The sequence below is a fragment of the Cervus canadensis genome, chromosome 30 (assembly GCF_019320065.1).
Source record: "Cervus canadensis isolate Bull #8, Minnesota chromosome 30, ASM1932006v1, whole genome shotgun sequence".
NCBI lineage: Eukaryota > Metazoa > Chordata > Mammalia > Artiodactyla > Cervidae > Cervus > Cervus canadensis.
The window spans coordinates 33,224,339-33,251,952 of NC_057415.1; the positions used below are offsets into that span (position 1 = coordinate 33,224,339).

At 36.7% G+C, this 27,614-nt stretch overlaps 1 protein-coding gene across 1 annotated transcript in view; it reads right to left on the reverse strand.

Moving 5' to 3' along the window:
- SHOC1 (shortage in chiasmata 1) overlaps positions 1-27,614 on the reverse strand; it is a 110,882-nt gene that overhangs the window by 54,327 nt on the left and 28,941 nt on the right. The window contains exons 5-16 of the mRNA XM_043453776.1: positions 23,145-23,307; positions 22,831-22,945; positions 21,752-21,902; positions 20,931-21,032; positions 19,758-19,866; positions 15,149-15,243; positions 14,269-14,505; positions 11,226-11,642; positions 8,360-8,485; positions 7,191-7,367; positions 5,897-6,001; positions 1,217-1,395 (exon numbers count right to left, since the gene is read on the reverse strand). Coding sequence (XP_043309711.1) covers positions 1,217-1,395; positions 5,897-6,001; positions 7,191-7,367; positions 8,360-8,485; positions 11,226-11,642; positions 14,269-14,505; positions 15,149-15,243; positions 19,758-19,866; positions 20,931-21,032; positions 21,752-21,902; positions 22,831-22,945; positions 23,145-23,307 — 1,976 coding nt within the window. The remainder of the gene's footprint in view (positions 1-1,216; positions 1,396-5,896; positions 6,002-7,190; positions 7,368-8,359; positions 8,486-11,225; positions 11,643-14,268; positions 14,506-15,148; positions 15,244-19,757; positions 19,867-20,930; positions 21,033-21,751; positions 21,903-22,830; positions 22,946-23,144; positions 23,308-27,614) is intronic.

A 27,614-nucleotide genomic window follows, 5' to 3' on the forward strand; every position in this document is an offset into this window, starting at 1 on the left:
AGAGCTGTGGGTGGCTCTGCGGCTGGCTGGCCGGACAGGGCCACAGGCCTCAGCGCCCCTGCTGCCCAGCTATCTGAGGCTGTGGGTGCCGCGGCAAGCGGGAGGCTGGAGTCAGGGGCGGTGTCTCCCTTGCCGCTGCTGGGTTCTCGGGGCCTGTGGGCTCGGCTGCCGTGGTTCAGGCGCTGCCCATGCTGATCCTCCAGTTCTACCTCTTCCACCGTTCCACTCCACCCGCCTTAGATGCACAGGCGTGTGGAACACTGTAGGGTCCTGGTGTCTTGGGCGGACGCCCCTGTGTCGAGTTGTGGATGTTTTCCCGGTTGTAGATTGAAGCGGAGAGACAAAGAGGGCATCTTGTCCTGCCATGACGCCATCACTCCCAATTTTAAATTTCTTGTTGTCCAGTGGCTAAGTCGTGTCCGACTCTGTGACCCCATGGACTGCCACGCTCCCAGCTTCCCTGTCCTTCACTCTCTCCCAGTTTGCACAAATTCATGTCCACTGAGTTGGTTATGCTATCCAATAACCATAGGGTTGGGGATATAAAGATACAGTAGGGATATACAGGAAAACAAAGAAAAAGGCCAAATTTATTTCCAGATTTAGTGTAAAGTTTTTTTTTAAATATTTATTTTTTAATTGAAGGATAATCGCTTTACAGGATTTCGGCATTTTCTGTCAAATATCAACATGAATCAGCCATAGGTAGATGTTTTACTGCTTGAAAAGATTTTTTTAAGGTATTTTCTCTTAAATCTTTATTTATGCAAAGTTTCTGTCCAATGCTTGAGGCAGAACGGGCAAAAATTTCCAATATAATCCAAGAAATAAACAAAGTGCTTTTAAAAAGAATTATGGAAGATTATAGCTCAATATTTAAAAATTAATTATCAGAGGTCTGTTGTTAGGTATATGTTCATGAACTTACAAGCAGAAAACAAAATTTTTGAGATTTGAAGGACTAATCAATCCATAGAAAACTATGTATAATAAAAATGAAAGTATTTTTAAAATTCAAGACATATGAATAATGATACAAATGATCCTTTCTCTGGGTTTGATTCTGTCTGATGAACTTACTTAAGGAGAAGACTTTCAAGGGATCAAATTGTATATACTACATTATTTCATAATTTCAAATTAAATGCAAAAATTTATCTTACATCCAATTCTTATATGAGCTGATTGTTGTAATCTGCTTTATTTCAGTGCTTACCTTAATTTGCTGTTCACTTTGCATCCAATTTAGTATCTGACATTGCAGTTCTCGTATCTTATAGTTGGTTTCAGGCTTTTTCCCCCTTATAAACTGTACTATCTCCAGTTGTCGCCAAATGTCATACAAACAGGAACCAAAAACACTTTTGTAGATATCTTTTGCATTTGACAAATATCCTGTTAAAAACAAAAGTAGGGGAAAAAGCATGTCTTTTTGTTCTTTTAGAAACTCCATGGTAAAAATCTAAAAGGGAAATAAGGGTCATAGCAGAGACAGTTAAATTTTCCTTTACTGGGCTTCCCTGGTAGCTTGGATGGTAAAGAATCTGAACGCAATGCAGAAGACCCAGGTTCAGTCTCTGGGTTGGAATGATCCCCTTAAAATTAAACAAAGCTAAGAAATGTATACCAAACGTCTATTTTTAAGCTATATGATACCAATATCACTGGATATACTCTACAGATTCTTCGAATATTCCCCATCCTTTTCTGCTTTCTGACTTATTAAATGCTACAGCCTTCTTCTTAAACCCTAGAATCTACACTTACTTGCCAAGAAGTCCTGTGGTAATACATTTCACTGAGATTTTCTTGGTATGGCATCTATATAGCTTTTGACTTGATTTCTGGTTATTTGTGTACATGGATTAACAACCTCACTAGTCTATAAACTCTCATAATCCATATTTATATATGATAAAATTTATGTAGTTGCTAAAACAGCAGTGCCTAAATTCAAACTCTCTAAAAGCAACTGTCAGCACAGTCTTGAGACCTACCCTTGAAAGTTCATATCCAAGAACTCTAGATTGAGTCCCAGGGGTTCCTATGTCTAAAGACTTCTCCTAGTGATTCTGTTGCACAATGAATTTTGTGAATTACTGGAGTAGAGACCTGGCCGAGTAACTTATGTAGATCAGCTATTCAGTGAATATTTGGGCAATACATACAATAACAAATAACAAGTATAAATCTCATGTTTTTATTTTTATATTATGTACATATTAATTCTAATTTTACATTAACACAGCTAGAATAATGGGCAATTTAGAGATTGACTCTTGTTCTTTCTGCTTCCTAATCTCAAAGCTTCCCACTGATTCTCTGTACTGCCAATAGATGTAACCTGAAGGACAAACAGTCCAGTCGCTTCCCTGTTCCAGGGGTTTCCTATCATTTACAGAATAGTGACTGAAGTCTTTTTTGTAGCTGAAAAGGCTTTGCATGATTTGACTCTTTCTTATTTCTCGAGGCTTTAGCTCTCATGGTTTTCCACCTTGTACTCTTCAATTAAGCCACATGGAACTGTTTGTCACACACTCACTGAATCATTTCTCTGGGCTCTTAATTCTGCCAACAATACCTTTTCATACTTTATTTACTTAGCAAACTCTCACTCATTTAAAGAAAATATTCCCCTTGAAAGCATAACCGTCACCACCATCCTTTGTGCTGTTACTATGGATCTCTATTACGGTACCCATTACACAATACCAAATTTATTTCTGGGTTAAAGCCCAGAAGTGAAACTTTAAACCTTTAACCTTAAAACTCATTACCTTGCTAGCTTGGGAGAGACACACAAACTGGAAGTTGAGAGAAAATACAGAATCTGGGTCCAGGGTAGGCAGCCAGACCATATGGACCTTTCTTCTGCTGCCACATTCACAGAGAGGAAAGGAGGTCACACTAACTTGCTCTTTGATTTTGAGAGGTTTAGAAGAGTGAGAAAGGCTTCCACTAAAAATATCCAAGGCAGCAAGTTATTCATCATGGCTTGGTAGCTAGGGTTTAAGAAGTTACATTTTTCCAACAAAAACTTTACTTTTATGAGTATTCCTCAAGGTAGCCAAATAGTAATGCCAAAGTGTGATTTTGTAAATGCATTTCTTTGAGGAACAAAAACAATTCCAGAGTATATAGCTCTCAACGGTCTCACTTAATCTTAGGGCAAAATGTAGAGTACTTAAAGGTGAATATACTTTAACCAAGCCTCCATAACTATTGTTTCTCTAATTCAAGATTTTGCTAAGTATTGAGCAGGAGTATCACAACTGTACTCTCCCTGTGTGCTTGCATGCTAAGTCACTTCAGTTGTGTCTGACTCTTTGCTACGCTATGGATTGTAGCCCATCAGGCTCCTCTGTCCATGGGGATTCTCCAGGCAAGAATACTGGTGTGGGTTGCCATGCCTTTCTCTGTACTCTCCCTGGGAGCCCAGATATTCTAGATTCTGATATTTTGTCTTACTATTTTGCTTTAATAGTTAGCCTAGCTGTTGGTAGGACTGACAATCTTTTATGGAAGCTGAAAAGTATAATGAAGACAGGAGACTAAACAGAAGGGCATGTGACACTATCCCATTATATTAGTTTCAGGTTCTGTAAACTAGGGCTGTCGTTGTCTGAGAATAGAGACAAGACAACTTAACCCAGTATCAACATTCAAATGCTTTAACTGGAGAAGAAAGGGAGGGCATCATGTTGGGCTTTCTAGAGGTTATTGTTGTTCAGTCACTAAGTTATATCCGACTCTGCAACTCCATGGACTGCAGCACGCCAGGCTCCTCTGTCCTCCACTATCTTCCAAAGTTTGCTCAAATTCATGTCTATTGATTTAGTGATGCTATCTAACTATCTCATCCTCTCCCTTCTCCTCCTGCCCTCAATCTTTCCCAGCATTAGGGTCTTTTCCAATGAGTCAGCTCTTTGCATCAGTTGGCTAAAGTATTGGCGCTTCAGCTTCAGTATCAGTCCTTCCAATGAACATTCAAGGTTGATTTTCTTTAGGATTGACTGGTTTGATCTCCTTGCAGTCCAAGGAACTCTTAAGAGTCTTCTCCAGCACCGCAATTCGAAAACATCGATTCTTCAGCACTCAACCTTCTTTATGAACCAACTCTCACATCTGTATATGACTACTGGAAAAACCATAGCTTTGGCTATGCAGACTTTGTTGGCAAAGTGATGTGTCTGTTTTTTAATATACTGTCTAGGTTTGTCATAGCTTTCGTTCCAAGGAGCATGCAACTTATAATTTCACGGCTGCAGTCACCATGTGCAGTGATTTTGAAACCCAAGAAAGTAAAATCCGTCACTGCTTCCACTTTTTCCCCTTTTATTTGCTATGAAGTGATGGGACCAGATGTCATAGTCTTAGTTTTTTTAATGTTGAATTTCAAGCCAGTTTTTTCACTCTCTTTTACCCTCATCAAGAGGTTCTTTAGTTCCTGCTCACTTTCTACCATTAGAATGGTATCATCTGCATATCTGAGGTTGTGGATATTTCTCCCAGCAATCTTGACTCCAGCTTGTGATTCATCTAGCCTAGCAATTTGCATGATGTACTCTGCATAAAAGTTAAATAATTAGGGTGACAATACACAACCTTGTTGTACTCTTTTCCCAGTTTTGAACCAGTCAGTTGTTCCATGTAAGGCTATTTTTTAAAATTAATTAATTTATTTTAATTGGAGGCTAATTATGTTACAATATTGTAGTGGTTTTTGCCATACATTGACATGAATCAGCCATGGGTGTACATATGTTCCCCATCCTGAACCCCTCTCCCACCTCCCTCCCCATCCCATCCCTCAGGGTCATCCCAGTGTACCAGCCCTGAGCACCCTGTTTCTTGACTCACATACAGGTTTCTCAGGAGACAGGTAAGATGGCCTGGCACTCCCGTCTCTTTAAGTATTTTCCACAATTTGTTGTACTAATATAATATTTGGCCAAGTATTATAAAACTCCCAGTATTGTAGAGGGAGTACAATTATAATTTGCTGCTGCCCAGTACTTAACAAAACCTTGGTTTAGAGAAATACTATTTGTCTGGGTCATATATAAGAGAAAACATCTGGGTCACAGATCAGAGAAAAATTATTTTCACGTTATGTATAAGGGTTTTTTGGGGGGTACAGAGGGCCATACTGCAGGGCATGTGCATGTAGGATTCTAGATCTTTCAACCAGGTATTGAACCTGTGCTCCCTGCAGTTTGAAGCACAGAGTCTCATCCACTGGACCCCCAATGGATTCTAGAAACTTAACTTATAAAACATAATCCTATAAATACATCATTACTAAACAAGTCCAAACAGCTTGCAGTAAGGGGTCTAGAGAGCAGTAATGTAGTAAGACAGATACTTTAAGGATTTTAATAGTTTAGAAAAAATTTCCAAAATCTTTAAAATTTTCAATACATTCAAAATAGGTTGATTTTTAATACTGAAGTAATTCATATCCTAATTTACATGCACAAGTGAAAATAATTGCAAAAGATCTTAGTATTAATAATTTAGTTATATTTCATCTAGCAAATATTCAAAGTCACAAACATTCAATGAGGACCTAAAATGAATATGGCAAAGTGTCATCTTACATGAGAAAGCAAATGTATGATAATAATTACACAATCAAATCTATTAAGAGTCTATAATTCAGGCCTAGAATAGAGAATCCTAAACCTATTTTTCTAGGTGATGGTAGTTGTTATAGAAAATTTCTTTTAAAGACCATAAAGAGAATTAAATATATAATCCATTATATTTTGTCAAGATGTATATAATGTTTAATGCAGAATAAGGAAGCTACATAATTTCTTACAAAGCATCTTTTTCAGAAAAGGAAACATTTTAATAAGAAGAAAAAAGGGAAATAAAAAATTTTCACACGAACCCAATGCTGTGTCCAAGTTACAGGTTAAAAGGACATCTCTAATTGTTACCAAAAGGTGTAAGAGAGCAGCATACTTGAATGTCATTTCTCTTTCATCATTTTTACCTAGGTCAGCAAAAACATGTTTAAAAACAGGATATACATTAGAATTTTAGGCTATATATCAGAATGCTTAACAATAATAAATGTTGTTTATTATTGTGTGCTTATTAGGTGCCAAGCTATATATAATCTGTTTATTTCATTGAACTTAATAACAATAACCCTATTAGACGAGTTCATTATGATTTTCATTTTATGGATGAGAAAACAGTCTCGACATACTTAAGTAGCTGTCCAAGGTCAATCTGTGAAAAAATGATGGAGCTGCTATTCCAACCCAGACAGCTAATCTTAGAATTCATACTCTTGTTGGTCCCAAAGAATGTTCAATTATGTCTACTCCTGGTGGGAAAACGGTCAATGATTCCCAGTTGTGAAACAAGAAGAAAATTAAACTACTCATAATTTGCCAACTGGTTTAGATAAAGGCGGGGGATCATAACACAAAGCAATACCTTGACCTGGAGGTGGACACCTGAGAATATTTGCCCTAAGATATGATTTCAACAAGACAGGTACTCATAGGGACAGGTGAATTATCTAATAAATATGTTTCATGAAAGTAGTTCCAGACCTTATTGATTGGATAGATTGGATTTTGGATAGACTGCATGCAAAAGGGGGCCAAGAAGACAGGATTCTAGGCACAAGGTAATCAGAGAAACTCTGCTTTTCTCTGTTTTATATAATGGAATGCCATGAAATATTCATTGAACAAAGAGTTCTGCTAAAAAGTTTTAAAACTACTGATCTAATTAATGCAGATCAAAGCAAATAAACTTTGATCACTGAGAATTGGGAGCAACAGAACAGTTACAGGTAGTCTATCCTAGATACAGGTTTCCCCCACTGTCTGAAAACAGGGCGTTCCTGTGAAAACTTTCACACACTGAAATGGAGTTAAGAAGCAAATACCTTTTTTCATAAAAATGAAAATCCTCTTTGATTTCTTTCAGCTAGTGAAAACATATTCTTATGCAGGTCTTTCATAAAATCAAAGTGGCATAGTGCAAACATGAAAAGCAGGGAATACTTGTATTTTTTACCTTTTTATCCTTGCTTAGCTGATCTTGGATTGTGGGTGCCATATGCTGAACTATAGTTATGCCTCCATCTGTGACTAATTTCTGCATTTTCTAATGATCCATAAATTCATATTCTTTTAAATAGTGTGACTTTTATTTGCACTCACCTTCATGAATAGCATCACTTATTATTTTTTCTTGTTCTTTCAAGAGGAACCTTGTTTGGTCAAAAATGACAGTAGCAAATTTCCAGTTAGTAGCAGGAAGAGTACAGAGGCATACAAGTTTTTCTAAGATAGGAGAAGCTGCTGCTTCCAGGAGACAATATGCTTGGCACTGGCTATCTGCAAAAATAAAAACATTAAAGGCAATGTTTTTATAAGGATGGTATGTTCTTTTTGACAAACCAATTATGCATGGTACTTCATGGAAACCTGAACTCCACCCAAGGTCCCATGAGTTAAAAATCATGAGACTGTATAACAGCTTATTTTAGGATATTTATTCTAAATAAACTAGCAACAACAAAACAAAAAACACCTCTGTAGAATAAGTATAATGTTGTGTCTATCTTGTTTATTTGAATTAATTTGGCAGGGGAGGTATGAGGAGCCATATAAAGAGAATCACATAATATTTTTTCTTTTCCCTCCACTATTAGTTTATAACCTTAAGTTGAACACATTTATAACAGTGACAAATTGGTTTTAGTTTTCACCAGACCAGTATTTACAGATTTGTATTATCATATAAAGGTCATAAATGAAATTTAACTGAGAGATGAAATGATACTAAAGAACTAGCATCTATTTCCTTATTGATTTTCACAATGAGCATGATGTTCTTAAGCAGGTTGTTCTTTGGGAGTCAATGTAAAGAACAGTTTTCTTTATGGCAGAATAAGTCATTTAAATCAGTATAGGAATCAATAACACCACCCTGATGGTGGGTAAGAGAACAGAGAAAGCAACCATTAACGGTTTATTTCTCCAGACTGGGCAGAAGAGTCAGAGTTTGAGGAGCTGCAGTTTGCTCTTCTCTGATGAATGCAGGAAATCAGCAAGTTAAATGAAGGAAGAAATAATACTTAGAGGACCAGAGTAGGGCAAGTCAGGGAAGGCAGAGGCAGTAAATAAGGAATTCTGAGTTTGGAAATAATTTGAAAGTTAAGACTTGAATGAAGAAATATCTGAAACAAGTGAAGAAAATTACATGGACAATAAGGTATATTCTAGATACCTAAATTTGAGAAACACGTTACCATCTTGAAACATTTTAATACATGAGCTTTCAAATTTACTTAATTTGAAGGCATTTAAAAAAGCATAATATATACCTGATGCTGGAATTTCGATGACACTATCTGCTCTTCTTTCCTGACTTGTTTTCTCTAGGGTTTTATTATTACAAACAATAGGGCTTTCTTCTTGAAGAGTCAAAGAAAGTTCTTCGTTTTGAAGTTCTAATGAAAACATTAATTTGCATTGTTCAGGGCAACTTAATGTTGATTAAAATGCTTTCTTGTAATATGATCATAACTGTTAAAGTTCTTTGAAATGCATCAGTATTAAACTGAACAACTATCCTGGTCATTGGACTTAACATGGTGCTGGGTAGGAAGCTGAATGGTAATAAAGGAAAGAACTTTGGCATCAAATCAGTGTTTCAATCCCAACTCTGATGAAGCCTCAATTTTCTCATGTGTAGAATATGGATTAATATATCTACTTTGAGTATTGTTATAAGGTGTTATAAACACCTGACATTCCATTCTACTTCATTTCTCTGTGACTGCCCATATACCCCTCCTCTGCTACTAATCTTCTCCTAGGCCCCAAACCCTACCTGTCTCCATCCTTTCTTAATAAGATCACTTCTTACTTTGTTGTTGCCATTCAGTTGCCAAGTCAACGTTCAACTCATTTCTTGCTACTTACCTTTTAGCTCTCAGGCATTTTCTATAACAAGCTTTATGTAACTGCACACTCTACTTCCAGGCCAGAAAAGTGCCTCTCCTTTTTGTTTCCTCAGCAGTCGGCATACTCTCCTGGCACTGACAGCATTATACTGAAATTATCTGCAAATCTGGTACACTCTATTATACTGGAAGCTCCTCAAGGTCAGTGACAGTATCATATTTTTCTCTAAAAAGTTATTTAGTGCCTGGCACACAATGTTCAATAACTGTACTTTTCTTTTATGAGCTTTAAATACACAGTAGAAAAAAAGAGAGTAAAATATCCTAAACTAAATTGTTATTATTTGCAAGTATAAATAATGTAAGTAGCTATGATTAAAGAATCTTTTTTTAATTAAAAAAATCAGAGTTTTTGAGGGGGTCTAATAAATCCTAACATTCTTCCCTGCACTGGCATCAACTGTAAAATAAGATAAGAAATAAAAATACATACCAAAACATTACCTCTGTTATTAAAACTAAGTTGGAGAAAGAAGCTTTGTCTGAGAGTCAGGTGAGCTTGTTAAATAAACACCTGAATTCGGCAGAGTACCTACCCTGCCCCAGATTATACTGGATGGGCCAGGGTTCTGCATGGCTGGGGACCTGCTTGGAAAAGATGCATGGCATAGAGAAGCAGACGAGAAGGCCTGCTACTTGTGGGGCAGCTCATTCCTTTAGGCTTATGCCAACTTACTCTTTTTCAAATTTACAGTACACGTAATTCATTCCAGGTCCTCTAGGGAGAACACGTTAAAGGACAAAGAGGCCGGGAACATAAAACTAACTGAGGAAACATCAAGACTGCAGAAGCATTCCCACCTGCCATGAATATTCTTTTAAGTGTTTAATTAATGGCTAACTTTTTAATAAGAAAACATTCTCTTTATCTTTTTCTCCTTTCTTATTGCTTCCTCTCTCTGTTGCCAACATCCCTTATTAGAAGATATCATCACAAGTATGACAACCAGAAAAGGATGTCAGTGCTAATTTTGGATTGAGTTATTTTTTCTTTGCCTCAAATATGAATAGAAACTGAAAACATTCATGAGCCTGGAATCAAAAAATCTTATAAAAATTCCTATTTATGTATTACATTCCTAGGATAATTCTTTCTATTTTGCTCATTCTTTCAATGTATAGAAATTATGCTCTGAATTATGGTGCAAATTGGTTAGAAAGATCTGTTACATATAGAGTTGTCTCCTAGGAAGGGAGGTTATAAGGTGGTCAAGTTATATAAAAAGAAACTTTACAGTGAATATATATTAACATAAAGGGTCATAAAATTCTGGGATTTTAAGTACCTTCCTGCATTTTCATTGAATTTTTCGTCGTGAAAATGTACTAAGTATTGTAACTTTAAATAGATCTATAAAAGGCTTTCATATCACACTGTACACAAGGAACAAGCATTCTTTTCTGCTTTTCTACGTCTTGAATCCTAAGCAGTTCCCCAATCACGGGGAGTCTTGGCCCAGTCCAGCATAGCCTGGGGCTGGGAAGCTACTCTCCACAATTCTGGAGAGTTTAGTTAGCAAGCTCACTGGACCCTCAAACTGATTTTTGGTATATATTTTACTTCTGGTTTATTCAGGGGCATGACCTTGTGTACATTAATAGTACATAGGAGAGTTATACCTATGTATACTCTAACTCTCATAAATAGTTTTGTACTTGTTTCACTTGGGTAACCTATGTCAAACACATTCGAGAGTATTAGAATTTTAGAGTTTTGTTTTTTTTTTTTACCAGGAGTGAAATGATATGTTTATAAGCAATTAATGTAAAACAGTTACAAGTCAAACAGAAACTCTTTGGTAAGGTTAAAAGGAGTAATAAGCAATCAAATGGACAAAAGATTCTTAAGTACATATTAAAATATAAGTTAAAACATTGATGTAGAACTGTGAGCTAAAAGAGAAAAAAGAATGGCAGAAAGATCAGCAAAAGTTAGAAATACTATGAATCTGTATGACTAAGTTGTAGAAAGTGTTTTTACAAACAGTGGCTTTTCTTACAAGTTCAAATGTGCTTTTAAATTTTTTGGAAAATACATATCTACATTTATACCTGTATATCCTATATCCATCTCTTTATACAATGTGTCATGAATCAATGATATTTTCTTTGAAGAATAACATGTTTTACCTGAAGAACTTTATTTCTTTACTTTCTATAATAAATTATCTGTTTAGTCCTTGAAACTATCATACCTACACCAAATTATTACTAAGTTACCCACCATCTTTTCCATCATTGTCTGTGACTTCAGTCTTTGAGGTACAAGTTGGATACTTATTTCGCAGCATAATAAAGTCGCTCAAAAGGTCCAAATTATTCTCCCATTTTTTACCATGTTTAAAAGATGCTTTTTCAATTCTTGAAGAGGAAGATGATTCAGTAGATGGTACTGGGCTGTCAAGTTCCAAGTGATCTTTATTTTCTTTATTTTGGATTATTCCATAACCTAGTTCTAGGTCATTCTTTGGTTTTTCTTCTTTTCTTGGTCTTTCAACAGAGACACATTCATCAGAAAGATGCAAGTCTGATACTTCTTTAGTTGGAGATGGAGTCTTTTGTGGAGGTGATAAATGATCATTTGTAGATTGCTCATTAATAAGTGTAAGAGGAGAGGAACAATCTTCATGTTCTAACCATGCTGAAAATGGAAAATAAAAATATCCAATGATTTTCATGCCCAAATGGGTGTTCTACTAGGGTATTAAGATAACCTTTAGTTCTAGGTTCTTATTAATATAATGTGATCCTTAAGAGGACTTTGTTTATTGCTTTTAAAATCAATGTTTTCTCTGAATAAAATATTTTTTTAAAGGATAAAAATTCAGCACCTCTTTTACTACTATTGGAACAAAGGTTACTGGGCCAAGAAATAATTCCAGCCCATTGCCAATAGGCTTACAGCTACTCACAGCCCTAGAGGTAACAGTTGTTCAAAGGTAAGGGTCAAAAAGTTATATACCAAGCAAGCCACAGACCAGAAGAAAATACTTTCCATACACACACTTTAAAAAAAGACTATTTCCAATATATATAAAGAACTCTTATAACTTAACATTTTAAAAGAACACCAATTAAAAATTTGACAAGATACTTGATCAATACTTTATATTAAGGTATGCACATGCTATAATATGGACACATCTTGAAAACATGCTAAATAAAGTAAGTCAGTCACAAAAGACCACATATTTCATGATTCCATTTCTACAGAACATTCAGAATAGACAAATCTATAAGACAGGGAATGGGAGTGACTGCTAATGGGTATAAGATTCCTTTTAGGGGATGAACCAGAATTTCATTTACAGAGCCCTGCATTTGGCTTCCGTAGTTGGGGTCATGTATGAGGAAGGCAAGCCCCCAGAACAGTTGACTTTGAAGGCTTAAGGCTTTCTTTCAGGAGAGCTGTAGGAAACAGTCTCCACTCTCAAAAGAGGCACACAAAATCTCACTCACCCTGAGACCCAGGGCAGAGGCAATACTTTGAAAGGAGCCCAAGTCAGACCTACCAGCTGATCTTGGGGAGATTTCCAAGAAGGCAGGGGCAACTGGAACTCACCCTCAGGACACAGATGTTGGCAGTAGCTGTCTTTTGGACACTTGTTCTGCCATGGGGATTCTAGTGCTGATAAGTGCCATTTTGAAATCCTCCCTCTAGCTTGTTAGCACTGGGTCAGACCCCACCCACCAGCCTTTTGGGCATTAGTACTGAGATTCCTCAGGCCCAGGAGCTAGCTGTTTAGGGACACAGTACCACCTACCAGCAGGCCCCCCAAGCCCCCAGCCACCCTGGGATGTGGTCCTGTCTACCAGAAGGCCAAGGAACCATACCTGCCCACCAGTGGCTGGACAACAGCTCAGGATCTCTTAGGCCTCAACCCTGCCCACCAGGAGGCCATTATCAGCTATGAGACCCCAGGACCTGGCTCCATCTGCCAGTGGGTGGGCACTAGTCCTGGATCATCTGAGCACTACCACAGCCCATCAGTAGGCTAACATCAACTCTGGGACACTTTGGGCTCCTCAGCCAGCCACCTGAGAGTATAAAACCCACCCACTATCTGGCTGATCCCAGCCTCAAACCCTATAGCTAACCAAGTCGAAAACCAGTTCCACCTACCAGCAGGCTGACACTAGATCCAGGACTCCCAGCTTTGCCACTAGTCATTCTGGGACCTGGCTCCACCCATGAGTAGGTCAACAGTAATCCTGGGGTCTCCAGGTCCACAGCCAGCCACTTTGTGATCCAGCCCCACCCACTAGTGGCCAGTGGACTCCACACAAAAGCAGGGCTTGGCAACCAACTGGACAAGGGGTCAGCCACACCTATCAGACCACTCACATTAGTCAATCTGCAACAACAGAAGTGCCTACACAGCCCACATAGGGCTGTGCATAGTGCATATACTGCATATAGCTAGCGCATAGAGCTCTAGTGGCCAGAAGGGAGTGCACTGCTGGGACATATACAACTGCTTCAAAAGACCACTTTTCCAAAACTAGGAAACATAACCAACCTACCCCACACATAGAAATAAAAACTGTGAATTAGGCAAAAAGAAGAGACAGAAGATTATGTTCCCAATGAAGGAACAAGATAAAACCCCAGAAAGAACTAAGTGAAGATAAGCAATCTACTCAGTAAAGAGTTCAAGGTAAGGATCATAAATATGCTCAAGGAATTTGGGAGAACATAGACATAAAGTTCCTAAATAAAATACTATAAAAAGTTCCTGAATAAAATCTTTTAAAAAATCCACAGATATAAAATTCCTAAATAAAATACTTAAATTGTATCAAGTTTAAAAATGCCTAATGACTAAACCTTTTGGTATCAAAGGATGATTTCTATTGATGAAAAGAGATTACTAGACATTACTGAACACTTAAAACTCAGCTGTCAGGTCGAAAAATAATGGTGCTGGTTTACACCTAGGCTGATGTAAACAGAAAATGGGCTAGAAATTATCATTTATAAAAGGAAATAAGGTCTTTTTAGCTGAAAATGCCTAGAGATTTAAAGCCGAGAATACAGAATTTTAGAACAGATAGAGACTTAAGGATTAGTTTGTCAAACTTCATCATTTTTTCAAGGAAGAAAATGGGGCTTAGTGAAGGTCAAAGTTATAAATTCTGGCAGAGCCAGAGCTATATTAAATGCTGGAATTTAGTTGTATTTCCCTAATTGCCTCCTGGAAAGCCAGTATCTAACATGTTCTCATTCTGAAAATATTTACAGAAGAGATATTTACTATTATACTTACGTTCTAACTGAGGCACACTTGTAGGTAAAAATGCCTCCAGTTTAGCATCATCGGAAGATAAATTATTATGACACAAACATGTACTTAGAGGTTCCAAAGTTTCTGTCAGATTTAGTCTTGCTTCTTTCCACCACTCTGCATTTATAGGATTAACCACAAGTTTTTCTTCTTCAACAGAAAATATCTTTTTCAAATCTGTAGGTGAATATTGGTTGTTGGGCTCTTCAGTTCTTGGCACTTAAAAAATCAAAACAAACCAAACAACAAATATGAGAAACAATCCACAGGGCAAAAAAATGAAAAAAAAAAACAACCACAAAACCAACCAAAAAAACAGAGACACATAGAAATCTCTTATAAAGTAGATTTTTACAAATTAGAGTAAATATAAAACAAACATATCTAGTATTTCATTTTCAAGATGCTAATATTTGTAAAAGTCTAAAATATTATAGCAACAGAAGTCACATAAAGGTTTATTTCAATCTATGGAAATATCATGAAGTTAAAATTATTCTACTATTTAGCAGGAAATAAAACTTTGACCATTTTAGTAATTAATAAATTAATACACTCAATAATATTTTGAAGGATTAATGTAAGATTTATTAAATCAGAAATTTTCTCATTATAATGAGCCTAAATAAGATATGTTTTATCAGATTTTATGATAATTATCATTTTAGATATTGTGGCACAGAGCTTTCCATTACTTTATAGCTTAAGTAGGGACAGAGTTGGAGAAGGAAATGGCAACCCACTCCAGTATTCTTGCCTGGAGAATCCCATGGACAGAGCAGCATGTCCAACAACAATACATTTCTACTGATTGTACCTTTTCATCTATACTTTTTATTTAGCATTCAAAATCAATTTTTACCTCTAATCAAAAATGAGTTCAGAGAGCTTCGGCAGCTTTCTAACTGCCATAGCATATGGTATTTGTTAGCTGATTCTTCAGCAGTAAGCAAATTACTGAAAAACAAGAGTTAAAGTTTAATATTAGATAATATATATAATACAATATAACAATGGATCCAAGTCCATTCTAAACAGAATTTCTGGAGCTTCTACTGGCTGAGGACCAGAACTATAAAAAATTTCTGTCTCTTTTACCTTTTCAGGAAGTAAAAGATCCTAAAATTTAGTTCAAGTCCTTCAGTTTTGTGGGTAAGTGAGTGATGTGTCTGTGTGTTTTTGGTATTGAGGAGAGAAGGAAGTATGTATGACAAGCAGTGTAAATCAGTAAATACAGCTCATTAGTAGGTATGAGGTCAAAAATTAGTAGGTAGTAGGAACAATGGACTGGTTCAAAATTGGGAAAGGAGTATGTCAAGGCTGTATATTGTCACCATGCTTATTTAACTTATATGAAGAGCACATCATGCAAAATGCCTGGATGAAGCACAGGCTGGATGAAGCACAAGCTGGAATCAAGATTGCCAGGAGAAATATCAATAACCTCAGATATGCAGATGACATCACCCTTATGGCAGAAAGTGGAGAGGAACTTAAGAGCTTCTTGTGAAGGTGAAAGCAGAGAGTTAAAAAGCTGGCTTAAAATTCAACATTCAAAAAACGAAGCTCATGGCATCCAGTCCCATCACTTCATGGCAAATAGATGGGGAAACAATGAAAACAGTGATAGACTTTATTTTCTTGGGCTCCAAAATCACTGTGGACAGTGACTGCAGCCATGAAATTAAAAGACGCTTGCTCCTTGGAAGAAGAGCTATGACAAACCGAGGCAGTGTATTAAAAAGCAGAGACATTGCCAACAAAGGTCCATCTAGTCAAAGCTATGGTTTTTCCAGTAGTCATGTGAGGATATGACAGTTGGACCATAAAGAAGGCTGAGCACTGAAGAATTGATGCTTCTGAACTGTGATGTTGGAGATGACTCTTGAGAGTCCCTTGGATTGCAAGGAGATCAAATTAGTCAGTCCTAAAGATCAGTCCTGAAAATTCATTGGAAGGACTGATGCTGAAGCTGAAGCTCCAATACTCTAGCCACCTCATGCTGGGAAAGATTAGGGGCAGGAGGAGAAGGGAATGACAGAGGACAAGATGGTTGGATGGTATCACCAACTCAATGGACATGAGTTTGAGCAAACTCTGGGAGACGATGAAGGACAGGGAAGCCTGGCATGCTGCAGTCCAAAGATATTTTCTTTGGTCACATATAAAAATTTATTCACAATTCAGCAATCAGTTAGTGTAGAAATAAAGGGGTCACAAAGAGTCGGACACAACTAAACGACGGAACAAGAACAACAACAGGGAAGAGACCATTAATTCACAAACCCTTTAATCTATGCCCCAAACTCCCACACCCTCCTAAGTGAGAAGTGATTGTATTCTGTTTCTCCGTTCATATTGTGACCCCATGGACTGTAGCCCACTAGGCTCCTTTGTTCATGGGATTTCCCAGGCAAGAATACTGGAGCCGGTAGCCATTCCCTTCTCCAGGGGATCTTCCTGACCCATGGATTGAACCTAGGTCTCCTGCGTTGCAAGTAGATTCTTCACCATCTGAGCCACCAGGGAAGCCCCACAGAACATACATGAACATGCTAATTATAAGTACTGCTAGTTCAATCGACAATTCTGGGTAGTAGCAGACAACTAGATCTTAAGTCTAAATCACCCAATTTACTCACATAACCCAAAAATCTTGCATGTGGTGGTAATATTTGAGAAACTGCACTGTTCTTAAACCTTGCCAAGGTCGGTTGACAACCTGACACCTCAGATTGTAGATGATTATCTTAAAGTAAAGGGAAGGATAAATATTTAGGCAAACCAAGTCCAGAAGAAGGTCATAATATAGATAGATGACTTCATTCTTAATTGAGCTTTCTGAAGACATGTCCGAATTTGGTATTTTCTTTGGTCATATATCAAAATACATTCACAATTCAGCAATCAGTTAGTGTAGAAAAAAGGCTTAACACCATGCAGACATTTTTTTAGCACCATAAAATCTAGCATAGAGCTTTATATGTAGCAGGAACTAAAAATATTTGTTAACTGGTTATATCTCAAGCCAAAATGTTGTGTTCTGAAACAAAAGTAATTAGGGCTATAAAAGCAAGTTAAAAGTACAATAATATTACATATTATTTTTCCTGTTTTGTAAAAATATTTGTTCTTTTTGTTTTCAGTTTCACAGTTAATGTGTAAATTTATTTTTAAAAAGGGATTTTTAAGTTTTTATGTTCATGAACAAATGGAAATGATTTGCCAGTGATGAGACAGTTTCTTAAAGTTGTTTCAAAAGGCCCTAAAACCTTTGGCTAATTTAAAAGTCTTTTTGTTTTAACTGGCAAATCATAAGCACAGATAAGACTTAATTTCATAAATTCTCATGTTTGAATTATAACAATAAGTAGGTATAAAACGTGTGTGATTAAAATGAGTTTACTGCAGTTTAAATAAATACTTTCATTATGAGAAATTCAAGATTATATTAATTCCAGCTAGTTTTCATTTCTAGTTGACAAACTGCCTTAACAGATGCAAACCAGTCAGTCCCAAAGGACATCAACCCTGAATATTCATTGGAAGGACTGATGCTTAAGCTCCAATACGTTGTCCACCTGATATGAAGAGCTGACTCATTGAAAAAGACCCTGATGCTAGGAAAGATTGAGGGCAGGGGGACAGAGGATGAGATGGTTGGATGGCATTACTGACTCAATGGACATGAGTTTGAGCAAACTCTGGGAGACAGTGAAGGACAGGGAAGACTGGCATGCTAAAGTTCATAGGGTTGCAAAGAATTGGACATGACTTAGAGAGTTAACAACAATAACAAGGGTATATGGAGTAAGTAAAAGCATAAAAGAAAACACACAAATAGAAATATAGGCCCTGCAAATAAACATCTTGCACTTTAACAAAGGGATTAAAATATTTAAACAAATTACAGGGAGTTTCTGTATTTGTCCCATGCTATTTTGTTAGAGCTCATATCTGATATGGGCAGTTCTAGTTCATAGTACAGAGAAGGCAATGGCACCCCACTCCATTACTCTTGCCTGGACAATCCCGTGGACAGAGGAGCCTGGTGGGCTGCAGTCCCTGGGGTCACTAAGAGTCGGACACGACTGAGAGACTTCACTTTCACTTTTCACTTTCATGCATTGGAGAAGGAAATGGCAACCCACTCCAGTGTTCTTGCCTGGAGAATCCCAGGGACAGGGGAGCCTGGTAGGCTGCCGTCTAGGGGGTCACACAGAGTCGGACACGACTGAAGCGACTTAGTAGCAGCAGCAGCAGCAGTTCATGGTAGAGTTCTGCATAGCTCTAAAACAAATTTACTCGTCCTAAAGGAAATCCCTATTTGCCAGAAGATGAAGATAACTGGTGCCCTCAACGTCAGCTTTCTTTATTTTATGCTGCAACACTCTCCTGAGACCATTAGTAGAAGCCTGAGCAGCTAGTGATGAGATGCTCCAGTTGCTTCCAGTAATCCAATAGCATTCTTCTCTGGCAGATTAGCCAATCACAACTAAGAACTCAGAGTATGTACTATTATTATCCCAATATAATAGATAAGGAAGTGAGGCCCAGGGCAACTAAGATCACAGAGCTAGTAAATGACAGAGCCAGACAATCTGGCTGTACTTCAGGGCTATTAACTACTTACTATGGGCTGAATTGTGTTCTCCCTCAAATTCATATCTTGAAGCCCTGTCAGTACCTTAGAATGACTATATTTGGAGGTAAGGCCTTTAAAGAGGTAATTAAGTTAAATGGGGTGATTAGGGTGGGTCCTAATCCAGTAAAACTGGTGTCCTTTTAAGAAGAGATCGGGACATAGACAAACATGGAGGAAAGATCACATGAAGACAAAGGGAGAAGACAGCTTTCTACAAGCCAAGGAGGGAGCACTCAGAAAGAACCCAACCCTGCTGATATCCAGATCTCAGATTTCTAGCCTCTAGACTATGAAGAAATAAATTTCTATTGTTTAAGTCACTCAGTCTATGGTATTTGTTACGGCAGCCCTAGCAAATCAATACACTACTACACTGTATTCATGGTAATGAGTGCCAATAGAGGCAGTGTCATTGGTAAGCATCCACTGGCAATTTTCTAAGCAGATGGTTTAAATTTAAAATTAAAATTTTTGAGTTGTTTATATTTGATGGTGCTATATTCACATTCAAAATACTTAAAGTATAAAAGAGCCTAGCTCCATCATTTACTAGCTCCTATATATTTCCAGTTTGCCCAGTTCCTTTCTGGGATCAACCAACATTACTTGATTTTCATGTGTCCTTCTAAAGATATTCTGTGCATATAAAAACAGTTATGTACATATATATTTGTGTATTCCCATCAGTTTCTTATTATAAACACCATTTAATCTCTTACACTTTTTTCACAGAAATATCTTGGAAACTGACTTTATATGGAGAGATTTAATTAAAGATTGCTTCTTCTGAATTGCAATCTGAGTTCTAGATATAATCTTTACTTACATTTTACAAATAGGAGAAGATGGAAATGTCTGAAGTTCTGCACATAATGAATTCACTGAAGAATGGTGGTTTGTTAGGTCTAGATGAGTTAATGGCATTTCTAACTCTCCTGGAATATATAAAAATTAATAAAAATCATGTTATATAAACATTGAATAAATATGTATAATTTGTGACTTTTGTAAGCAACTATTATGTCCAATCATTCTGTTACAACAAAAATTTTCAATTGAAATAAATTTGGGTTATTTGAAATACAAAATAACAGTTTTAGATTTCCATCTATATAAAGGACTACACATATATCACATGGTGTCTCAGCTATGATAATGGTGATTTTTTAAAAATACAATGATAACTGAACTTTATTAAATTTACCATTTAAGATAAATTCTAAGACTTCATGTGTAATAATGTTTTAAATTCTGACAACTAATACTGTCAGTACTTAGGACACAGTGCTATTTTATCTCTGTACTAAATACTGGTGATGTTAAGCAAACAGTATTAATAGAGAGTAATTCTTCACTTTAAAAAGTCTGGAGACTAGGTGGGCTAGTACAGAATTATGTTTTTATAGGGTGGGTTTGAAAAAATAATCATCATTTATGATATGGAGCCAATGTGTTTCTATCACTCTCATAAATAAAACAGCAAACTTCCAAATAGATGATTAATTTGATCCAGATAAAAATGTAACTAAATAACAGTATTGTCAGCACACTTCGAAAGCAACATAGTCTGGCATTACACTGGAACAAAAGATGATTCTGACCTTCCAAATTTGGTAGGATAGTAATATTAACAATAATGATAGGATTGCTTTGGGGATTAAAAAGTTAAATTTACAAAACTAGATTGTTAATACTGAGGTAAAATTTTATTACTGAACTATAAAATTATAAGATTTCTGTTTTTAATATTAATGCTATTTCCTTCATTCCTCTTCTTCAATCTTTGTAACTCTGTTCTATGTATTATTCAATTTCGATGCTAGAAGGATGTTATTGATAGGAACAAATGTAAGGGATAGATAAAAGAATTTGGTTTGCAATAATCAAGTTTTAAACATGAAAACTGTCTCTTAGTAGACTTTATATGTGAATGTATTGTACTTTTACATCATATATAGATATCCCCTGATAAACTCAGTGGTTTATTCAAAATTTCTACCTGGTTGCCTGTACTCTGGTTCACATTGATTTTGAATGGTCAAAATTTCTATGGAGCTGCATTTTATATCCTCAAGGTCAACTCCATGCTTGATAGTAAGATCTGAAAAGACAAAAAAAACAAAGTCTATTATCGGCAAAAATACCATGATACTGGGTTTCTGCAATCTTGTTCATTCCTCAGTGAACTGTTCATTCCTCAGTTCATTCCTCAATGACCTCAATAACCTCCTCCTCAGAGGAGTCATTTAGTCACCATTAGAGCCAAGTAAGAACCTTCCCTAGTGGCTCAATTGGTAAAGAATCTACCTGCAATGCAGGAGACTGCCTGCAATACAGGATAGCCGGATTTGATCCCTGGATCGGGAAGTTTCCCTGAAGAAGGAAGCAGCAACAGTATTCTTGCCTCGAAAACCCCATGGACAGTGGAGCCTGGCAGGCTACAGTCCATAGGGTTGCAAAGAGCCAGACATAACTGAACGACTAAACTATCACTACCAGGGAAACTTTTTAAAAATCTGAAGGTTCAGAAAAGGTTTAATGAACAAGAACTTTTGTAACAAACATTATTAAGAAGTTCTAACAAGTAATAGATTTTGGGGAGGCCTTTTGAAATTATATTTTAATTTTGACATAATTATAGATTCATGTGGAATTATAAAAATAATATACAGAGATTTCATGTAAAAAGGTAACAGCTTGCAAAACTTTATACAACATCACAATCAGCATACTAACACTGAAGTTGGACACAGAACATTTCTATCACCACGATTCCAAATGTTGCCCTTTTATACCCAAACATACCCATTTAATTCTCACCTGTTTTGGAAAGGTTTTCATTTTCATCTGCATAATTTATTATTTCTGGCATTAAGTTTAATGACTCCTTCAGTTCTGAGAGTGATGGAATATCAACTTCTTGTTTGTGGCTTATAGTTACTAACAATTCACATTCAAGCAAAGTTGATGACTAAAATAATATATAGGTAAGACAAGTTTGTAGTGAGGCTTTCCAAACAAATATTTCTGAGTTCACAAAAAGATACATTTGCTTAATTGGTATAATTTAATAACTAAATCCACACTCAAAAACTTTAATGCTCTGCAGACATTTTATTTTAAAAGTAAGTGTAGCAGCCAAAAATAATATAATACAAGCAATTTTCTGTTTGAATAAAATCCTTCATGGCCACTGTTTACATTAGTGATGTACAATATCCCTAGGTACAGAAATATTTTCTTTTGTATTAATAACATTTCAAAATTCTAAGTTAAATCAATCACTGCAGCAAATGAGAGTTGGTGAATGGAGTAAAAAGAGTAGGTGGAATGGAATGGATCTTTACTGCATTCCATAGAATTTATTTCTCTCATTCCGACAGAACTGGATTCTTCAACACGTGAGACTATATATGCATAGCTCTCAGAATTAACAGGGGAAGAAGAAAGAGATTGGAGAAAAGGAGCTAACAGGTGAATTAATATTTTTACCCTGTGTGTTAAAGTTTTTGTTTGTAAAAAATAGAAACGTTTAAATGTCTTAAGACCAATGTATATATAACTTCTTAGTGTCCTATACCAGGTATATTGATTAAAATTATTGGGAGAGGTTTTAAAATTCCCTATACCTGGGATGCACACCAGACCAATTAGATCAGAATACATCTGAGTAGGATCCAGGCTTCAGAATTTTATTAAAATTTATCAAGTAATTTCAGTGCATAGCCAAGGTTTAGACTGCTATCTCTGAAGTATATTTGACTCTTTAATTGATACATGTTCAACCCATTATTGAGTTTTTTAACTTGACAACAGTAGATGGCCAATGTATATTACCACAACTTATAAAAGTATGACTTACTAACTTTAATTTAAAAATTACTGAAAGCAAATACTACAGCTTCATTTAAACCTACTGTATCTTTCAGTTTCTCCTGACAAAAGTCCTCTTTATCCATGTAAAAATCTTCTTTCACAAAACATTTTACATCTCCTTGAAAAGAGAAACACTCCCTTAACAAAAAACAAAACATTAAATCAGTGTTTACTAAAAGCAAGGTACATTCCAAATGTAGTTAGTCAAAATACATAGTGATTAAAATTAGACTTGAGGTAATAATAAAATACTATGATTGATAGCATCTAGACTTGTGAACATACAAAGAAGATTTTCTCCTCTTAAAAATATTTACGACACTGGGCAATTAAGTACCTGAAAAATTTAGCTTCTGTGGAGATCTGTGCTTTGAAATCTGGCAAGGGATCCTTTACTAAAAATAGTTTTAGCCTACTCAACAGAGTGTGCAAAGTTGGTAGGTGACTTTTATAGGCCATCAAATAACTTACAAAAATTATTTCTTCATCAATAGACAAATCTGAAAATAAATAAGAAATATAATAGAATAAGAACAAATCTAAAAGTTATACAAACGGATCTAGATAATTACTGTAGTCAGCCATTGATACAGTTGGGGTTTACAAACACATTTTATTTATTTAGTTATTTAAAGAATGGTTGATGTACAATATTATGTAAGTTACAGGTGTATAATACACTGATTCACAATTTTTAAAGGTTATACTCTACCTATAGTTATTATAAAATATTGGCTATATTCCCCCCTGTTGTACAATGTATCATTGTAGCTTATTTTATACATAATAGTCAAACAAATTTTAAATTCTTTAGTTCTTCATTGTACTGTGCAAATAAATCATGTTGCATGGTACTGGTACAGAGGTAGAAGCTCAAAAAAATTTAACATGGCTTAGTACAAGGTATGGCAACTCACTCCAGTATTCTTGCCTGGAGAATTCCATGGACAGAGAAGCCTGGTGAGCCACAGTCCATGGGGTCGCAGAGTCGGACACAACTGAGTGACTAACACTTTCACAATTTCACATTCAGTACACTGAGTAGGGCTTCCCTGGTAGCTCAAATGGTAAAGAATCTGCCTGCAATGCAGGAGACCCAGGTTCCATCCCTGGGTTGGAAAGATCTTTTGGAGAAGGAAATGGCTATACACTCCAGCATTCTTGTCTGGAGAATCCCCTGAACAGGGGAGCCTGGTGGGCTTCAGTCCATGGGGTCACAAAGAGTCAGACACAACTGAGCAATCGATTAAGCACAGTACAGCACACTGAGTAGTAGCCAAATATCCTGAAAGAGTTGTAAAGGCTCATTATTTTTTTCCCCCAGTAAAATTAATGTAATCAATGGAGGAAGTTATCTCGTGGTCTTATGCCTCAAACTAGCCAGTTAGCCTTAGCAAGACTGTAAAGAAATAAAAGCAAAAAAAAAAAAAAAATAAATAAAATAAATAAAAGCATTTGACTTTTGCCGATCCCAGTCTTTTCTTCTCTACATGATTTTATCTCGTGAGGTCTCCAATTCATCTCCAGAGATTCACACTAGGGAATGGAGATGGTCTAAAAAGCCTACAAATGAGAACAACTCTGATTCTAGCACTCTAAAGTCGTTCAAACACATTTGTTATAAAATTAATTACAATGAAAGCTATATAGCAAAGTATCTTCTAGAGAAGTGTGATAGAGCTTACATGTTAGAAAACACGACTGCTAACACCTAACTGCTGAAATGGGTTTCTCCTCTCTATCCTCACTCTGTCATGCTTGGGTCACTTTAGAATCTTAGCTAACAGTATCAGTGCTTTAGCAGTTTCTAGGCCCAGGGATGGAAGGGGGAGCAATGGTCTCTTGTTCTGGGCAGTGGCCTTTCAGTTAAGTAATTTTAAATGGTATGAGAGAAGGATAGTATGAAGTGAGGTCTCCCATGACCAACTGTTTGCTACATCATTGGTACGCATGTACATAATAAATATATGGTGTCCAGTAGGCAGGCCATGACCATGCCTCTGCCTGGTGCTAACTTAAAATACCAAAAGAGAAATTGTTATGTAAACTAGCCTCCTAAGAGATTGTTTATCAGAACTTGTTAAGTTCCTGACAATCCTGTGGCTGAGAACATCCCATGATATGCCAGAGAAAGCTGGCTAATCACCACCATGTCTAAGCAGGCTTTAGCTGAAATAATTAAAGAAGATTCATTCGTACATCCATTCTGTAAATAGTAATGAAGTCATATTAATAGTAAAGACTAAAAAATCATTCATTTATATCCCCATCTCCACTTTCCACTTTGAAACACTGATCCTCTAGCTGTCTTTCCTTCCTAAAGGCTCATCCTAGTACTTCGGGAGTCCATGGGGACATCTCATATTGGTTTTTGTTTTTTTCATTTATTTGTATTAGTTGGAGGCTAATTACTTTACAATATTGTAGTGGTTTTTGCCATACATTGACATGAATCAGCCATGGGATTTACATGTGTTCCCATCCTGAACCCCCCCTCCCTCCTCCCTCCCCATCCCATCCCTCTGGGTCATCCCATATCAGTTTTGAGGTCTTTTTTTCTAACCACTCTGTTTTGTTGAGCCACCTGAGGGCAGCATCACACCACAACCAATGTTCTTTTTATCTGTACGAAGGTTTTAACAGAGGTGCTATTTCCTTATAGTCTTATGACTATATGCATTCCCTGGATCTCTTACCTTATTACACTGGTATATGTACCAATACAGATATGAGGAGACTGTTTTCCTCTGTTGTAGAGGAGTGTTAAGTTGTCATAAGGAAACAAAATTTTGGCTAGTTAGCTATGAAAAAAAAGCAAAAAAGAGATCTACTGACAGGAAAGAGGATAGAGTTATTCTTGGCAGAAAACCCAATACAATGAAATGAAAACAACTGAGTTCACTAAACTGATAAAAAAAATTATAAAAAATGGTTTTCAAATATATATATATGCATATATACATATATATATATATATATATATATATGAACCTAGTCAAAAATTAATGGAAAAATGTGTTCATTATGGCCACAAACATACAAATATTGAGAAATAACCACCAGAAGTGTGCAGAATGTCTATGGAAGATACCGTAAAACATTACCGAGGATCATTACCAATAGACAAAAATAAAAACAACAAAACTTGAAGAAAAGGCAAAATAAACCATTTTCCTGGCTAAAAAAGGTTAACTATGGTAAAAACTAAAAGGTTTCAATTTCTCAAGAAGTCTGTCTTAGAATTTGGAAAACTAATCAGATTACTTGTAATCACAAAGTAAATCTGGAAGAATACAGATGTGAGAATAGGGGGGAAAGACTATTAATACAAGATATATTCGTATATTAAATAGCTAAAACTGTACGATACTGACACAATAATAGGCAAGTCAGTAAAACATACTAGAATATCCAGAAACAAACTATAATGTGGATAAGGATTTGGCATATAATGTAAGTGACATTTCTAATCAATGGGGAAAGCAAAGAGGATTCCCCAAATAATATTGGGACCACTGCCAAAACATTTGGGATTTTAAAAAAGTTTTACTTTTAATCATATAAAATCTTAAAGGAAACTTTAAGTAAAAATATGAATAAATATTTATTTACTCCAAGGAAGAATTTTCTAAGTATAAAAACAATGAAAGAAATCATAAAGGGAATGGTTAGGTTCAAGTTAAATATATTTGGGTTTATTGATACCATTGATATATAAAGATAAAATACAAGAATAGAAAAAGAGACAAAAAAGAATCATTCCACAAAATAAAAATATGCAAATGAACACTGAACACCAGTAATTTAAAAAATGCAAATAAAGGGGGTGGAGCTAAGATGGCGGAGGAATAGGACGGGGAGACCACTTTTTCCCCTACAAATTCATCAAAAGAACATTTGAACGCTGAGCAAACTTCACAAAACAACTTCTGACCACTAGCAGAAGACATCAGGCGCCCAGAAAAGCAGCTCATCGTCTTCGAAAGGAGGTAGGACAAAATATAAACGATAAAAAGAGAGACAAAAGAGCTAGGGATGGAGAACCATCCTGGGAAGGGAGTCGTAATAGAGGAGTTTCCAGACACCAGGAAACCCTCTCACTGGCGGGTCTGGGTAAGTTTTCGAATCTTGGAGAGCAACCTAACTGGGAGGAAAAATAAATAAAACTCACAGATTACATGTCTAAAAGCAACTCCCAGCAGAAAAGTACCCCAGACGCCCGCATCTGCCACCAGCAAATGGGGGCGGAACGGAGAGGAGCGGGTGGCATTGCTTCGGGTAAGGACCGGGCCTGAATGCCCTGAGGGCAATCGGAGGGAGCTAACGTGAGATAGCAACTTAAACTGTGGGATAGCAAGAGAGAGACAGAGAAAATTAACTGGCCCGAACACACTGCCAGCCATTCGCAGAACACAAGGACTGAGCAATTCCAGAGAAGAGCTAGCTGGCGACGGACCGGCTCATCCCCCGCTGGAGGCAGGAGGCAGGGGGGAGGGAAAAGGGGCAAACTAGGCCCCAGAGATGGCACCCCCTACCAAACTGCAAACAGGCTTCCAGCTTCTAACCAAAGACTTCCTGAGATTCTGGATGGTTGACATCTGCCGGGAGGGTCGCGGCTAGAGGCCAGCTCCCGAGAACAGACACAAGGCGAACCCGACAGGCACTCGCGGAAACTGAGGCTGGGACCACGGGGGGAGAAGGCACACCACACCTGGGGAGAGTGCACCCGTCAAGCTGCCTCCCTCCCCCTTTTCTACCCAATCCAATTCTGTGAATCTTTGTGGGTGTCTGGGCTACGGAGAACACT